This window comes from Bactrocera dorsalis, chromosome 5 (assembly GCF_023373825.1).
Source record: "Bactrocera dorsalis isolate Fly_Bdor chromosome 5, ASM2337382v1, whole genome shotgun sequence".
Classification (NCBI taxonomy): domain Eukaryota; kingdom Metazoa; phylum Arthropoda; class Insecta; order Diptera; family Tephritidae; genus Bactrocera; species Bactrocera dorsalis.
Window position 1 is genome coordinate 54,076,704 of NC_064307.1, and position 18,176 is coordinate 54,094,879.

Here is an 18,176-nt window from a genome sequence, read left to right on the forward strand (position 1 = left end):
TTAGAAAATACATACAAAAATAGCTCTCAAAAAAATTAAATACATAAAGTTTGTATTCGGAAGAGTTTTATGACAACAGCAAATTCCATTGGTAGCTTAAATGATTTCAAGCATAGAATAAAACAATACTTTGTTAAATTTAATAATATTTACTAATATTGTGCGTACATATGCAACATCTATGGTCTGAATAAGTGAAAATTACAATTACTCAAACGCAGTCAACCGGCAACATTGTACTTCATATGATGTTCTTGTACAATACATGGCATAAATTGTTAGTTTTAATTGTTTATATCGGTATCTCAATGATACAAGAAATATTTAGCCCAAAAAGATATGAGTTGCTGACATCATAGCATTTGGGGAATTACTTGATCAAAGCAATGAGCAGTGCACTGAATAATGGTATTGGAAGATAAGATAAACGTCCTATCGATATTTTTTATAATCTGTTTTCGTCGTGTGTTATTCGTTTCCAAATTTTTTCACAACCTATACAAAATTTTATATGATAAATTCTGAAGTGCTCTAAGGTGTGGCAAGTTTTGTGCATATTGTGTATTGAAATCGTTGAAATTGCATGTGATGCAAATTAATGCTAATCTATCAACTAATCTTAAGTAATTAAAATAAATTCGATATTAGAGAAAAAACTACGGAAAATGGCGCCGACCTACGACAAAGAAATGTTCAACATGGTAATTAAATTTGCAATTGTGAAAAATAGTGATCTAATATAAGTGATATGCTCCTACATATTATACATATCATGTATTTTTATATTCGTTAAGTCTACAAGTGTTAACAAGGCATTAAACCCTATGGAAGCCCCGCTCAAAATGAAGCACGCTCGTTTCATAATTATAACAACACATCGCGTTAAAGAAGCGAAATCCCTATGGATGATTTTCACGCGACAGCCACTAATGGAAAATAGATTTACGGCATGGAAATTTTGTCACCTACTACATAAGGTGCTACGAGAAGGTCACGCCAGTACTGTTAAGGATTCACTAATGCATAAGAAAATGATTTTGGAAATGGGAAAATTGTGGGGACATTTGCAAGACGGTGTTGGAAATTGCATACAAGCCTACAGTAAACTGATTGTAACAAAATTGGAATTCCATGAGAAAAATATTTTGTTTCCTGGTTCTCTGCTGATAGACTTCAAAGAAATTGAAAAAGCTGCTGTCGATGATATCAATATATAGTAAGTTTAAGTAATCAAATTTATATAGCTAAGTATGCACACTTTTGAATTAACATTTTTTTTGGTGATATATTTTAAATTAGTGTCCCCCGAATTCGGTGGATTCGTACGGATAAGGAAAGTTATCCCGATTAATGAAATACCTATAAATATTTATATAACTGCTGCTGGCTTAGGGTTTTTGATATATTTGCAATTAAAGTTCAAAAATTCTACTATTTAAATTGCCTGTTTATTTAAAATAACATTCCACAAAAATTTCATTTGCCTTTTTGGTTACGACAACATTGCAAAAAAATTTTTCAGATCGGATCTATGTGTAGGATATAACTGTCATACAAATTGAATTCTTATATAAATTTTATTTAGAAATTTTTTATCTACCTGTAACAACATAATAGACTGACACCTAGCTTAAAGTGTAACATGAAATGATATGGATAAAACTAATATCTTTTGTTTCAGTTTTCAGCTTTGTGTTGAAATTTTCGACTATTTGGATGAAATTTTAGAGGTTCAATCGCGCGTATTTACTTCCATCAATGCATATCGCATGTCTTCCATGACACCGCAAGGTCAATGCCGTCTAGCACCATTAATTACGCTCATACAAGATTCGAATCCCTTATATGATTTATGCGTACGAGTTATGTTCAAATTGCACGATAAACTGCCAAATGACATTTTAACCGGACATCGCGATCGCTTTCGTGAATTATTTTTTAAAATCAAAGCATTCTATGACAATGTACGACCACTACAATATTTCTCAGATCTGATACAGGTGCCACATCTACCAGAATCAGCACCGAATTTTACATCTAAAGTCGATTTCGGCAGTTACGTGCCACCAGTAATGTATGTACAACCCGATCCAGAGCCGCCGATGGAAACATTAGTGGACACCAGTATTTCCCAAGAATCAATCACTACACCTACACCAACTGCTACTAGAACAGAAATAGTTGACAATGCCTCGCTGCAAAATACTATTAGAGATTATGAATATGCTTTACAAGATGTCCAAAGCGAACTGGTAACGCTAAGACAGAATTCCGAAATGCGGGAAAGAAATTATGAACATGAATTAACACGTTTGAAAAATGAAATAGCCGGTTTGACTAGCGAGTTGACACATTCAAAGGAAATTTGTGCAAATATGCAGGCCTTGAAGGACAGTCTGGAGCAGAAATTAATCGAAACTCCGATACTATTACGTAAGTGAAACTCAAAAAGAAACATTTGATTAAAATTATTTAAATATCTTGTTTTCTAAACGCCATTCAGGAACATTTGCCTACATTCCCTTGGAAATATTATTTATATATTAATATTTAATTATTTTATTGCGCTAATTGCCAAATGCTTTAGCATGTCATACAATTGTCATGTTTTCATACAATTGCGGTAGTTCTTGCTAAATATGAATATACAACTTACAAGAATATCGACTTTGAACCTAATTTAATATATGTATGTACATGTGTTGTTTTGGCTACATTTACAAGTTCGGTCAAGCTGTTTCAGAAAATAGTCAACTAATTGACAAATGTTTTCGACAATATTTTTGTAACTAACAACTTTAATAGGCACAATCTAAAATTGCTATAGAGTATGTACAGAGTTGCTTGCTTCACCTAAAACTAATCGAATATATGTATACTGAAAGAAATCACAGTAACAAGAGGTACCTGTGTGCTAAAAGACGTGATGCCTCCATCAAATTGGTTAAAGGTAAATATCTCGTAAAGCACTTACTAAGCAATAACAACCAAATTCGCTCAGGACAAACACCCCTAACGACACTGTAAACATGGAAGATATCCCTGAAATTCGAAGATAACACTGTTCACTCCCCATATAACGCTACTGTTAGAAATTTCTAAAAAAAATTTCAACCAAATTTTTTACGTGACATTATTCTCACATTCCCATGTAACAGACGAAAATGGTCGAAATCGGATCGTAACCGCACCTACTTCCCATATAATACAATTTAAATTCCAATTTAAATTCCATCTGGTTCTTTCCTTTCCAGTGTACATAAAAAGCACCAATTAATGTAGCATAATAAAACTTTTCCTGAACAGTGGTTTTGCAGTATGCAATCTTATGACCAAAAATTGTCCGAATCGAACCAAAACTGTTTTAAGCCTCTAAGTACCGAATATGCGGACTTCAGTACCTATAACTAACTTTTTACTGAAAATATGGCTCAATGTGTGAGATATATAATTGAAATTTAGAGAAAACCCTTTTCTGAAAATAAGGTGTACATACAAGGGTGGCACACTAATTAGCACACCCTCCCATGTGCACTAAAATTAACAGAAAAAAATTAAAGTAAAAATGAAAAAACAGGAGGAATTAAAGTATAGGTTGTGTGTATACAGATAATGGTATGTCTTCCAAAAACGGTACGAGATGATTTGCAAGCAAGTTCTGGTATGCCACAGAATCTAGGTTGCCTGTTATCTGCACTATGGAACCAACACGATACTTCGTAAAGCAACCCCACACCGTAACACTTCGGCCGCCTAACGTACCTTGTATACTCTGGGTCAAATTCTTTATTTGGGGGCGTCACACATAAATAATTCCATCAGATCCGTGTAAGTTGAGTTTATATTTGTCACTACAAACTACAAAATTTTAAAGAGAAAGAGGAGAACCTATATGCAACCTGACAAATTCCAATCGCGCCTTTCGATTATTGTGTGCGTTGTTTTACGAGTCGTTGCCTAACAGTCCTACTGACAATGTTTTCGCCATATTCCTCGTGCAAAAGAATCTTTAAGCGCTTGACGAGCAATCAGGGAATATTCTCTTTTTATGGTCTTTCTGCGTCTAGATCTCTTTTTTTCAAATTGTTTATTCGCACTATAATATCTGAGAGCGGTTTGTATATTTGTTCGGGAGCTTCTAAGGCAACGAGCAATTTCACTAATATTTTTCCAGTTCTGGAACATGTTCCATATTAGGCACCTTTCCTCTTGCAACGTCCCATTTTAAATTTTTCTTACTGGTGTCTATCAAGCGATTTACTAAAAACTTTTCTGATATCAGGGTGTGCTAATTAAAATGCCAGCTTGAATTAAAAGCTTTTATGAAATAAAGGCATACTTCTTTTAAACCCACCTCAACATTTTCAAAGATGCGGGATTTACATCGGGAATAACAACGAATTAATATGCAAAATACTAATATAAAAAATATACCTAAAATACCGTTATCTTCAATTTTCAAGCAATACTATTTCTATATGTATATAAGTGTGTACTAATTAGTGTGACCGGTGTATGTGTGTTAAGGGGCTATACCAGTGTGACGCATGAAAAATTGGGCGATTTTCGTGAATTTTTGAAGAGAAAGTACGCGATTGAATATTTCGAACTTCTTTGAACGTATAAGGTATATTTGCAGCTATATTTTAAGATTTTTTTTACAAAAATTAAAAAAAATTAACGGAATTATGGGCCGCTGGCATGATTCCGGCCGAATAAGTAGCTGAAACAAAAAAATTTGAAGATATTTCCTATACAATGAAAAATATCAAAAATTATTACAACACTTTGCTTCCGCCGTTTTCCAATAGATGTCTAGGGTCAAGCACTGATCGATTAAATCGATTAGAAAAAAAAACTTTTTTTAAGGAAAAAATGGTAGTTTTTTTAATGCGAAATTGACAATTTTCAATCAATCAAAAAGATCGTATTCCATTGTATAGTAAATGAATTCAAAAATACTCAGTTTTAATTTCGATCGGTCAATTACTGGTTGAGTTATGATGCCAGCAATTTTAAAAATGTCGTTTCGAGAAAAACGCGTTTAAAGTTTCACTTATATATGTTTGCACCTCCGAGCGGTCGCTCTTTAGAACGCTGCCATCCGAAAACTATTCAAATTCAAACTATTCCCGATTTCACAGGATATTTACGGAAATATATTCTATCGAAAAAGCAAATAAAAAAAAATTTGTTTGAAAATGTCGCACTGGTATAGCCCCTTAAATATGGATTGAACAACGATGTGTGTTATTTCAATGAATCTGAAGCGTGTTTTACTGATAACAGTATGTCTTTGTGCCTAACATGGATAAAATTGGGCGAAAACGTAACCTATATGATTTACTCTATATGATTGGGGATGGTATATGGGGTACCTTAGTGAATCTCAGGTGCGTGTTATTAGTAAAGATAAAATCGGATCGATACACCCTCAATATTATGATACATATGTATAATGATTATAATAAACCTTATGTCGAATATGTCAGTATGTATATGTATGTATATCTCTTCTTCCTTACTTGTGTAGAAAACTCTTACGCGTTTATAGCCAAGTTAACACCAACGTGCCAGTTGTTTCTTCTTATCACTATTTGGTGACAATTCGAGATACCATGCGGGCCAGGTCCTTTTCCGCCTGATCTCTCCATCGGGATGAAGGCTACTTCCACCGGCGGGTACTGAATCGAAAACCTTTAAACATAATAATAATAATAACAGCGCAGCCGCTGTCTACTGATTCGCTGAACTACATATAGACAAAAAAGCCCCTGGAAATTGTAATTGAATTCCCCGTGTAAATGATATTTCAAAAAAAGTTGGTAGGACTGACCTTAATTACTATTGCAAATATGAGCACGTTCTGTCAACCAGTTTTCTTTACAGCATCTGCCTCAGTCGGTACACCTCAGTAGAGCGTTGCGATTTTTACAATGGGAAAAAAATATCGAACAAAGAATTTGTCTCAAATTTCGCGTAAAGAATCGTTGCGAATGTGGAAAAATTCTTACATTGATTCAGTTTTATCAAAATCACAAGCCTTCAAGTGGTACAAAGAATTTAAAGATTTTTTTCTTCCAAACTGGCCATCCCAAAAAAAGGCTTATAAAAAATGTTTCAATTGTTTCGAGGATTGGAAATACGTTTGAAAACGAAAAGTAGATACTGCTGAATACTTAAATATTTGGCGTTTTATTTCCTATTTCCCGGTACTTTCTTTCGCAAAACTTTTCTATCGGACAAATCTAATCAGATGATGTCACTGTCCATGCCTGCGCATCATATAGAAGGGAATGATGAGAAACTTTTAGAGTTTGGTCTTTGTTCGTCCGAGAGAGAACTTTATTTTTCAATTGTCTACTCAGTCCAACTACCTGTTGGCAGGAGTGATTTTACGTAGGATTACAAGGCTGATATTGCTTTTCGTGTTGATGTTGACTCCAAAATAGACGAAATTATCTATGACTTAAAAGTTATGATTGTCAACAGCTACGTGCTAGCCAAGTCGCGAATGCGATGCTGTTTGCTTGATGGCAGGAGATATTTAGTTTCATTCAAATTGCAAGCGTATAAAAGGTTCGGTTGACCCGAATTTAGCCCTTCCTTACTTGTTAATTTTTTACGTCTTTTATTTTTGTTTGTATTACAGAGAAGGCAACAGAGGAGGAACAAAAGGCCAAAATTTCAGAGGAAAAGTTTAGCAAGTTGAAAGCAATGTATACACAAATTAGAGATGAACACATTAATTTATTGAGGCAGGTAAGACAGAAAAGATACGTATATCTTTATATATATAAATCTTCTGACCGTGTGTTTGCATTTGAACTGCTCCTAAACGGATGGACCGATTTTGATGAAATTTTGTGTGTATGTTCAAGGAGATTCGAGAATGGTTTAGATTTACAATTTGGTCCACTGGAAAATGTTTTTTAAATTATTTTTTCATTTTTAATCAATTGTTAATTTTGGAATGTTTGACCGATAGATGGCGCTACCATCGCAGTATCCAATATTCAAACCTTAAATTGGCGTAAACGTGCATTAAAGAAAACGATGCCAAAGTAAAAGGGGACATCTGTGGATCAAGTTTTTATATTGTGGACAGAGTTGTTCGTTCTTAAGTAATAAATTGGGTGATTCAATACATCTATGGGTAGCTATAACATTTTTTTCATACCTGCTAACTATTGGAGGGGGTATCTTGACAGGCAATTTAAAATTGCAAAAGGTCTGGCGTAAAAAAATAGCGGCATAACTGAAGTGTTGATAAAAAATTTGAGATATACAGAAATCTTTTTGAAGCATTGCACAGAGCAATGCAATATTTAAACGGGAACGATGAATACATATGTATATGCGTACAATTTCAAACTGATCCTCCCTGAAAAATAATAAAATTGCTAAATATTGGGAATGGTAGAATAGAACTGCAATCAAATACACAATGCAATTAATTAAAACTGGCTCATTTATCATTCGATGAATAATATACCACGGGAATCTCAAAAGACTGATGCCATAACCTTGCCAGCCGATTTTTTTGTCTTTCCACGCTTGAGAACCGTTGTTTAATATGCAGTCCACCAGGCTAACAATCGATTGAACTCGATTGATTTCACTGATGCACAGCCCAAATTCAGTATTTTTACCCCAAAAACCAATTCTTTCTTAACGCACGAAATGCTTTTTGATTCATTTTTGTTGCTTCATCAAAAATGCGATTATTCCTTAACTAATACTTATAATCTAACTAATAGAAATCATATAGATGGTATTAGTAGTACTATCTATGTATCAGCCACAGTAAAACGTAAGCGGGTCCTCTAGAACTGATATAAAATCTTAAATTTCGGAGAAACTTCGTACAAAGACTTTTTGGATAACGACTTTCATCCAACTATTTTCTGATACTACAATAAATTCTTTATACATCTAGATTTTCCAAGCCGATGGATATCTTTTTTTTGGATAACAACTATTATTAAATTATTTTTTCCGGATACTACAATAATATTTGATACATATTTTATTGATAAATTTCCAAAACTAATAGATATCTTGATTACATTCTATAATTTTTGGTAGATAGTATACTCACTTGTCGATCACAAGTTCTGAAATCTTGTAACCTAATTTATTTTCAACTACTACATGAGCCAGTCAATGCACAGAAGGTTAGGTTAGATGGTTGATCTGAGATCGCACGTGGACTAATAGATGTAGTCCTTTGTGAAGCCATTGAAAATCGAACTACCGTGTTCGGAATTAGAGATCGGCAAACCGCTTAGTTGTCAATACAAATTTGCAGAGGCGCTTAATTTCTATGCCCGCCAGAACGGTGGTGTCTGAAGGTATGTGCCCCCAAGTGTCTATGTCTTGATCTCCCAAAAGCAGGGCAGTCAAGAAGGAAGTGCTGGCTAGTGTCTACTGCATCTTCTTCCAAGCAGCTTCTGCATGCGGCGTCCGGTAAGATTCCCAGTCTTGAAAAAAACACAGAAAGTATTCTAATAAATTTCCAAGAGTAACTAAGTCTAACAAAAAAACTTTATCAACCATTCTGATTACTCTTCGATTAATATCATACCCTTTTATGTTGACATTGATTCCTGGGTATTAGTTAGTTTTTTAAACAGCGAACAAGATTTTTTAAGTCGGAGTCCCTATAAAAAATTTTTATAAATGACCAGCATAACAAGCTGAGTTAATTTAACCGTGTCCGTCTGCCTGTATATATTCGACCTAGCACAGTAGTTTTTGAGATATCTGAAATTTTGCAGATGTCCAGTTCTTCACAATATGGAAAACATTAATTTCGAACCACTTATTTCGCTGCCATATAAACTGACCGAAAAAAGGCTTTGACACAACGCTACTTGAGGACATCGATAATTCTACGCTCCCTCCAAAGCTGAAGTGGTATGAACTACTGGACCGAATTAAACAATGGGTGGTGTTCTCTCCCCGTTGCCGTTTAACTTCTACATCTCGAAACTCCCTTAACCACCAGAGAGATTTCTATCATCTCGTAAACTGACGATTGCACGATAATTACGTTGCGCAATGGAATCAATAGCATGTGCTTAAAAGTAACGCTTTCCATAACTAAATCCCCATCGACCACTATTTGAACGAAGGAGTACAGACTTGACCTTAATATTGCAGTTCATGGCGTTAAAATTCCGACGGTCAATAATCCTAAGGTTTTAGGTGTGACATTCGACAACTTGCGCTCCTCCACTCCTCATATGACAGCAATTATTGCCAAACCACAGAGCCGCAACAAAATCCTCAAGTCGCTAGCCGACAGCACATGGAGAAAATACAAAGAAGCGTTGGCAATATACAAGGCAATCAGTCGGCCAGTTCTTAACTACTTCGGATCAATATGTTCGCCTGAATGCATTGAAACACAGATGAGGAAGCTACAGACTTGTCAGAACACTGCATTCCGGACTACAACGGGCCGTCTCTTGTGTCTCCCATCAAACATCTACAGAGTAAGGCCCGCATTCTCCCAATTAAGAAGCATAATAAACTTCTCTTCAAGCAGATTCTGCTGGGGTGCTTTCATAGAAATCATCCCTGCATTCACCTGCTTGTAGCGGAACCGCCTCCTAGGAGCATCAAGAGACCATTCCAAACTACGTCGACAACATAAAACAATACACCGACCGGACTTCATACATGCACTGACCGCCCAGCATCCCAGTGGAGCCATAAGCACCTTCACCGACTCCCTCTCAGTGAATGGCGTACTTGGTGTCACGAGCTCGAGTTGCCGCGAGAATCGAGAGTGAGCCTTGCGCAGCTTCGTTCTGGATACTGTAGCAGGTTAAACTCCTATTTATCCATATCCAATATTTGTCCAGCGTGCAACGCTTTCTAAGCTGCAGTGTTTTTGTCCATTCGGACGACATGACCTAGCCAGCGTAACCGCTGTCTCTTAATTCGCTGGAGTATGTCTGCCGTCGTATATTTCGTACAGCTCATCATTCCATCGAATCCGATACTCGCCGTTGGCAATGCGTAGATGACCATAAATCTTTCGCAAAACCTTTCTCTCGAAACTCGTAACGTCAACTCATCAGATGTTGTCATTGTCCATGCCTCTGAACCATATATAAGGACGGGAATAATAAGATAACCATTAAAACAACAACAACGGGAATAATACGGTCTTAGAGTTTGGTGTTTTTGTTGAAAGAGGAATTTACTTCTAAATTATCTACACAGTCGGAAGTAGTACCTATTGGCAAGAGTTATTCTACGTTGGATTTCGAGGCTAACATTGTTGTTGGTGTTGATAATGGATGAAATTATTGGAGAAGTCGCATGATAGGGAGTCGTTTTGTCTGAAAGCTTGTTTGGTATCGAACGGCTGAGAGAGGTCCTTCCCGATCATGATGGAGCTTTTGCTATTGCTCGACGTCAGTTTACACAGCCGTATTAGTTTTGAGGGGATACCAAAGCAGCTTTGAAATCGACGAAGAGGTGATGTGTGATCCTCTTTTCACGGGTCTTTTTCGCAAGCGCATGGTGAATATCTGGTCAATTGTTGATTTTCCAGGCCTAAAGCCATACAGATAAAGTCCAATCAGTTTGTTGACGGTGAGCTTCAATCTTTCGCCTAATACGCTCGACAAAACCTTATATGCGATATTGAGGAGTCTTATCCCATAGTAGTTGGCGCAGATTGTGGGGTCTGCCTTTTTGTGGATTGGGTAGAGCACACTTAAATTCCAATCGTCGGGCAGGCTATCGTCCGACCATATTCTACAAAGAAGCTGATACATGCTCTTATCAGTTCTTCGCCCGAAACTTTTATGCGTCTCGCTTCTCTCTTCAACTATCGGTATCTATCCCATCCCAGACGTGTTGTGGTCGATTGTAACGTTGCGAGGTAGGCAGTCTGTCTTCTCTCCTTCTTGATGAATTTTCCCATGCTGGAATCTAGTACTATAAATAACCATATTTCGAGCCCCAGAGTAAAATTTTTACATTAAATAGAAATGAGTCAATATTTTTTGCGCTGCACCGATTTAATAATACTCTTAAGTCTAACTTATTACGTGGATCTTACAGCTTTTTATAGTAACTAGTATATTTACTTATTACTACTTGATAGTTTGTTTATATATAATACATTGTTTGCTTACATCTTATATATTGTTTTCTTAGAAACATTTCCATTGTTATAAGATAAGTTTGTTTTGATGTTTGTTTGTTTAGGATGTTTTGATAAGGTAATATTTTAAGGAATACGTTCCTTAACTTCGGTGAAGTTGATCAGCCTCAACCCAGTTGGAGAAGTTTCATCATGGAGGCTGAATTTACCGACCGCTCTGCCAAAGACAGCTTCTTTTCCCACCCTGGCGTTAAAGTCGTCAAGCATAATTTTGACATCGTGGCGGAGGCAGCGCTCCCGCACTTCTGTTGCGGTTTGTGGGTAGACGTTCATTCACCCTCTACTTTTACGAAGACATCAACCAGCTGGGCAGCGGCACCTTCTCAATTAAGGGACCGGATAATCCAGGTGCATGGCATTAAATCTTAATCCTCAATGCGTTTGCCGTGGCCGTCATCAAAAGGAGGGTCTCTGATCCGGGCTGTTGTTTCGTTTTCATTGGGGGCGTTTTTACGTGGCAGGTCCCAAACCCAGCGAACAACCCCGTGGAGGGATTGTTAGCCTTCTCACTTTAGCTCGCCTTCAAAAGAATGTTTTTTTTTGCCTATCCAGAGGATACTTAGTCTAACAACGGAAGTCGTGAGTTGCTTGAGCCATATGTAAAAGAATCGTTTCTGGCCATTCCCACTTGAATGGCACCCAGAGAACTTTCCTCACTTGCGTGAACTTCTACACATGACTCCATCCTCCAACATTAACATTACCTCATCTACTATTTTTATATATGCGACTAGATTCATAACGCTTTAAATCAAGAGTTTTGGATCACCTAAACTAGTCACCAAACCTGTCATGATTTTAGCGCCGCGATGTTTGACGGTTTTTATTGTAAATCAAGGATTATATTCCAGGCACCGGACAAAGTTTCTGGAACTTTTACTACCAAATAATTAAATTTTTAATTCATCTGACGACAATAAATTTCACCTTTTAGCCACGGACCAGGAGGAATCTTTTTTTTTCAAATTGTATACAGGCTTTCATGTTTTCCTTTTTAGTAGTGGTAATTTTCGTGGACTTTTAGTTCTGAAACAATCGCATAAGAAGAATTTCAGTATTAAATGACACCTTTAGTTTAGTTGTGGCCCTGGCTAATATAAAAGGATTAATTTTGCACTAGTGTCCTATATTGATATTGTCTGCAATGGGTGTTTAGCGGTTTCCTTCACGTGTTTTGTTGTTATTTCTGTAATTTAAAGCATTTCCTATGGTATCCTTAATTAGTTTTCCTAGTTCCTTAATTCCTTCTATCATTTCCCCTTATACCTCTGCAATGCTTTCCTTATCCACTCAAGACAAATCCAATGGTAAAATAAACTAATTCAAATTTCTGCTAAATTATGCAACTCATTATATTTTTTATAATTTTTCGATTTTTTTTTTTGAATATTCAAAATTATTTAAAATGTGTTACACTTTTTTTGGGGGAAAGCAATTTGGTGTCCGAGAACTAGCAATGCTGAACGAGAATAACTATTATCACTTTCAAATTTTTCCTTATTGGCACTCATATTATTTTGTGAATAATTACACTTCTACTACGAAGAAATTATTTAGATCGGACCACTATTGAATATTACCGATTAAAATCAAGTTATTATATCGAAGCTTTTGTATTTGTGAAGGGTGCAACCGAAATTAATATTTTTCTTGTTTTGTTGAAAAATGGTCCAATAACAACAAGTGCGTTTCTGATGACGAAGATTTTTAATTTTTACTTTTTTTCAAATATATTTTATAGATTTATAAAAATCTAAACTTATATGTTACAGCATGGCGAATCTACTAAAAATTTAAATCGAGAGAAACACATAAACACGGAATTGCAAGATGAAGTGAGCAGCCTCAAATCACAAATAAGCAAAATAAAAGAAGAACTTGAAAAAAGTGAAAAGATCAGTACAGAAAAACTTGCGTTAGCAACAGAAATCGAAACGGTGTCGCAGGATTTTCAAAGGCTCCAACGGGAGCACGAGAAATTAAGAAAGGAATATCAAAGATTTTCCGACAATAAAAATAGCGAAATTGCGGAATTAACAGTTAAAGCCGTGCAATTGCAAACCGAATCGGTGGCATTGCTTGAAAGTCAATTGAAGGTGGCTGAACTTGAAGGGAAACTCAATACAATGAATGATGCTTTCACTAAAACACAAATGGACCACTGTGTTATGGTAGAAGAATTAAAGAGGGAATTAGAAAATAAAAAGGACAATATAAGTGAGCTACAAACAAGACACGAAAGGGAGATAACGGAAAAAGTTAAAAAAATCAAGGAACTTGAGATGGGTTTAAATTACGTACAACAAAATTTGAGGGTGTGTATTTATTGAATATGCATTAGAAATATTTTTGCTATGAACATAAAAGTACAGTATAGTAGTAAATAATTAAGGGTGATCCATTTCGAGGTTTCCTACTTAAAAAAAAAACAGAAACTTCAAATTTAGTGGGAAATGTTTATATTCATTCGAAAGTATATGCTTTTGCCTTTAGTTTTAGAAAATAACTCTTTCAAATGTTAACCATGGTCAACATGATCTCAGATGGTTCATCGGTGGAGTCCAATTTTCGATGACTCGTTGTTGTTGTCTTCAATGGATCGTTCGAACATTTCGATTGGCAACTGGCGAATGATACGCGTGAAGTTTTTCTCCAAGTTCTGAATCGAAGCGGGATTGCCCGCATAGGCTTTAGACTTTACAACGTCGGTAACGGTGTGATATCACACGATCTTGAAAACGTGAAATTATATCACCGAAATCACGAGCTTCAATTTCAGCCATTAAATAGTGGCGCGTAACGGTCGCAATCATTTGTGAAGAAATATGATACCAATGATTCCAACAGCCCACATCGACTCCGTCTTCCACGGCCTTCCTGTGCACTCTCAGCTACGGCTGTTATATTTTCTTCACTGGCGGCTGGACGTGGTCTATTCGGTCAAATATTATCCGATAATGATTGCTGGTTCTCAATATGGGTGATGAGTACGCTCAGTAGGTTGATTATTTTGATCATAAGTTGAGCAATTTGTGCGAAACAGATTCTTTGCAGAGCGTGAATTTTGGTAATAAAGTTGAATGCTTTGTAAACTTTGCTCAGACGTTAGTGTTTCCATGATGAAATGCCAAGCAATACTGAACAAAAATAATATGACAGCACGACACTACTCACGGCTATTGAAAAAAGCACCTTTACTTGGATCACCCGATATACAAAATATTCGAATCATACCTTGAGTTTACAGAAACAGAACGGACGCGGATTTATAAAGCTCCTTAAAGCTAATTTGGGAATTTTTACTACTATTAAAACAACAACCATTTTATATATATAATGCCTTCAATTCTGTTTTTATTAATTTTCAGGAAAATGAAATATTTGTAGCAAACCTTGAAATAAAGCAACGAGAAAGCATCGAAAAACTACAAGATTACCAAGAGCAAAAAAGCAATTTGGAAGCCAAATTAATTGCAGCCAGTACGGCGATAGAAACGGAAGTTGAAGCAAGACGAGAAAGCGAAATGAAGTGTGAAATTAAACTTAATTCGCTATATCAAAAAGTATTAAATACCATCGAACTCGCAACAGAGGCAAAGGTCAACGAAGTGAATCAGCCAAATTTCGATAAGACAATAAAACTGGTAGGTGATATGGAAAAAATACTAGAGCAAACGAGCAGCATTTATGAAAAGTTTGTTGAGAATAAACAACTTATTGACGATGTCACTCAGCTGACAATATTTTTGGGTTGTGTATTTTTAATGCTACATGAACAGTGCCTATTGATATACAACACAACCACCGATATAGGCAAAGGCGAAGGCAAGAAAAAATAAAGACTAAATGCGCAACATATTTAATAATAAATATAAATTATTTTATATTTCAGATATATACAATCAGATCAATAGCGTTAAAGACCCGTTGCTCACGCTCTTCCAACAAATTAAAACTGTCGAAGATATAACAAAAACAAAACATTCCATTGTGGAAACAAAGCAGAAACTAAGTGCGTTAAACAAATCAGTGGCCGAACTCAATAAATCGAGCAGTAATCATATGGAGTTGGGTGATTTAGTAGAAAATGAGTTAGCCGTAATGGATAAGGCCATCGAGGAAGCTGCTGAGAAATTCGTAGAGCTACTCTCAAGTGCACGATCCAAAGATGAGGGTATCAAATTAGAAGTGAACGAGAAAATTCTTGACGCCTGCACTTTCCTTATGAAATGCATTAAGTTATTAATAAGAAAGGCTAAGGCTTTGCAAGAGGAAATTGTGTCGGCCGGACGAGGTGAGTCCGTATTATTGAAAAAATGTGCCCAATTTCTAATCGAAGTAATGTTGAGTAGCTCTTTCCTTATGTAACCTTTCAATAACTTTTACTGTAACCTCAAAATCTATATTTCATTTATCGAAGTGTTTCCTATAAGTGAGTATAGCTAATTTTATGTGCTCAACTAAAAAGACTAGTAATTAATAATTGTAGGCAGTGGCGTAGCTAGGGGGGCGAAGGGGGCCATCGCCACGGGCGCAACGTCTTGGGGGCGGCAAAACGATCTTCGCTGTTTTTTAATATTCAGAAAAATACTTCAACAAATTTTTTTACAAAATTTATTATAAAAGATAAAGAGTTGTACACACACAATGTAATAATCTGAATAACAATGAAAAATATTAATTTTTACTCGAATACTTTTCAGTCTTTGAATTTGTCTTATATCTTTCTTAAAAATAGTGATAGAACTTAAAGATGCACTTTTCTAGCTTCAAAATCACATATCATATCATTGTAATTTAAAGTTGAAGCAGTTTCACATTCTAATGGTATTTAAAAGCTCCAATTCGGGCAAAAATTCCTGCAAATTGTGTCAAAAGTGTACAAGATATAGGGCGAAAATGGTTTTTTTCTATGGCTTTTAATGAGATGTGTTGTAAATTTACTATCAATTTCCTCAAAAACAGTATTGTGAGAATTTTGGAACTTCAGAATTTGCGTGGCTTCTAGTTTCTAAATTTTATATACTTCATATCGACGATATTTTGTAAAAAATTCACTTTTGTTCGAACCACCTCATGAAACTTGTAGGTAAGTAGATAAAGGGGGGCGATCATCCTTGGCCCCGGGCGCCCGAAGTTGTAGCTACACCACTGATTGCAGGGAGCATAAATAATGATAGTTTGTTTTTTCAAAAGAAAAAAATGTCCTGGTATACTTATTTTATTGTTTTCTATGGATGTACTACTTAAAGAAAGACTTTATTGCTAAAATTAATTTTATATCTGAGTGACAACTATTTTTCAGTCAGAATTTTACGAAAAGTTCAAAGAATTCGTTTCTAAAGAGAACAATTGTTCATTAACAATTATTTCCAAACCTGATCAAATTAAAACAAAACTAAGAACATTATTTGACTAAATTATTAAATTGAAAAATGACTATTTGCCATAAAACAGTTAAATAATCTACTACATGGAATTAGAACGGATGTATTGACATTAAATCAAATATTTCAAGCAAATAGAAATTTTTATGATATTATGACAATTGGAATTAAGTTTTTATTTATTTATTTATTTTAAAATTATATCATTTTTATTTTTGTATATTTATTATTTTTTTATTATTAATAATTTTTGTATTGATTTTGTTATACATTTTTTTACTAAAATTATCAATTTATTTTTCATACTTTTTCTAAGCCAATATTTTCCAAGTTCAAGATTTTTAACTGAAACCGTATTTTTGGGACGTATTCAGCAATAATAAAAAAATTTCGTTATTATAAATAAATATATAGTACATCTTCCTGTAGGCACCACCTCGGTTAAGGAATTCTACAAACGTAATAGCCAATGGACGGAGGGTCTGATATCGGCCTCAAAGAGTGTTGCAAAAGGTGCTAATCTGCTCGTCGAAGCCGCTAACAAAGCCATTGTTTCGGAGTCAACACAAAACTTTGAATTAATCGTTGCTGCGCAAGAAATCGCCGCCTGCACTGCTCAATTGGTCATCGCAAGCAAAGTGAAGGCGCCCAAGGAGAGTCAAAAGCTCGGCGATTTAACAAAGGCTTCGCGGGATGTATCACAAGCAACAGGACAAGTCGTTGCCACCGTCAAGGATTGTAATCAGTCACTGGAACAGCTGCAAGAGGTGGACTTCACGAAACTAACATCGTCGCAAGCAAAAACCATGGAAATGGAGATACATGTTAAAGTTTTGGAACTGGAGCAAGCACTGCAAATGCAACGTTTGAAATTGGCGTCTTTTCGACGCAAGCATTACCAAAATTCCGACGATTAAATTTAAATGATTTATGTGTATATGTGTGTTTCTTTTTTTTATCTACTTTTGACAATTAGATTAAGTTGTACAAAATTGTTTATTATACTACTATTGTATACATATGTTTTAAAAACAAAAAAGTATTAAATCAAAGAGAAACAAACTAACATTCTTTTGTGTGATGGAGCTAAGTGAAAGAAATCGGACCAAAATATTGACAATATTGTGTCGCATATGAAAGTGTTTTGCCGTTTAATTTATTTATACAACATACTTACTTACAATCATATACAGAATCGCTGTTTTCATTCATACTAACAGTGTATAATGCAGTAGGCGATCATTAGAATATGTACGTTATAACCACATATTTATTATAAAATAGAACACGTTTTTATTATCATAATTACTTTCATGTTATTTCATATACATGTATATATCAGTTTATTTATTCAAGCAGAAAAAACTTAATTTGCGTGAACAAATTTTATTAAGGAATGAGTAAATAAATATTTTGTATGGTTACTTGTGTAGAAAAACTTAAAATATCTTTTTATTATATTTTTTTGGTGAGCTTGTGTAGCACACGTTGCTGACCGGCCATCACCGCTAAACCCTCTAAGGCTTGTGACCCTTCTGAAATTAAAGAAAATATAATAATTATTTAGAAAATAAATAGAGTACATAATCACTATACTATAT

At 35.2% G+C, this 18,176-nt stretch overlaps 2 protein-coding genes across 6 annotated transcripts in view; one reads left to right on the forward strand and one right to left on the reverse strand.

Annotated features, from left to right (window-relative positions):
• On the forward strand, positions 1–18,020 carry LOC105233035 (huntingtin-interacting protein 1). Of its 2 annotated transcripts, XM_049458085.1 has the most exons (8): positions 1–701; positions 795–1,216; positions 1,682–2,433; positions 6,653–6,762; positions 12,961–13,503; positions 14,557–15,013; positions 15,081–15,482; positions 17,005–18,020. In XM_049458085.1, the coding sequence occupies exons 1-8, from the start codon at positions 666–668 to the stop codon at positions 17,490–17,492; spliced, it is 3,210 nt and encodes a 1,069-aa protein (XP_049314042.1). In that variant the 5' UTR covers positions 1–665; the 3' UTR covers positions 17,493–18,020. The 2 variants fall into 2 exon arrangements, with proteins under 2 accessions (XP_049314042.1, XP_049314043.1); XM_049458086.1 differs by lacking the exon at positions 12,961–13,503 and having other exon boundaries at positions 286–701.
• LOC105233021 (kinesin light chain) overlaps positions 17,845–18,176 on the reverse strand; it is an 18,250-nt gene continuing 17,918 nt past the window's right edge. For all 4 annotated transcript variants that reach the window (XM_011214954.4, XM_019992750.3, XM_011214953.4 and 1 more), the window contains one exon: positions 17,845–18,110. In XM_011214954.4, coding sequence (XP_011213256.1) covers positions 18,093–18,110 — 18 coding nt within the window. In that variant the 3' untranslated portion in view covers positions 17,845–18,092. The remainder of the gene's footprint in view (positions 18,111–18,176) is intronic.

Coding starts and splice junctions, on each gene's coding strand:
- LOC105233035 (XM_049458085.1), top strand. CDS start 666: ATGGCGCCGACCTACGACAAAGAAATGTTCAACATG. Junction 13,504..14,556: donor ACGTACAACAAAATTTGAGG/GTGTGTATTTAT, acceptor ATTAATTTTCAG/GAAAATGAAATATTTGTAGC. Junction 15,014..15,080: donor CGATATAGGCAAAGGCGAAG/GCAAGAAAAAAT, acceptor TTTATATTTCAG/ATATATACAATCAGATCAAT.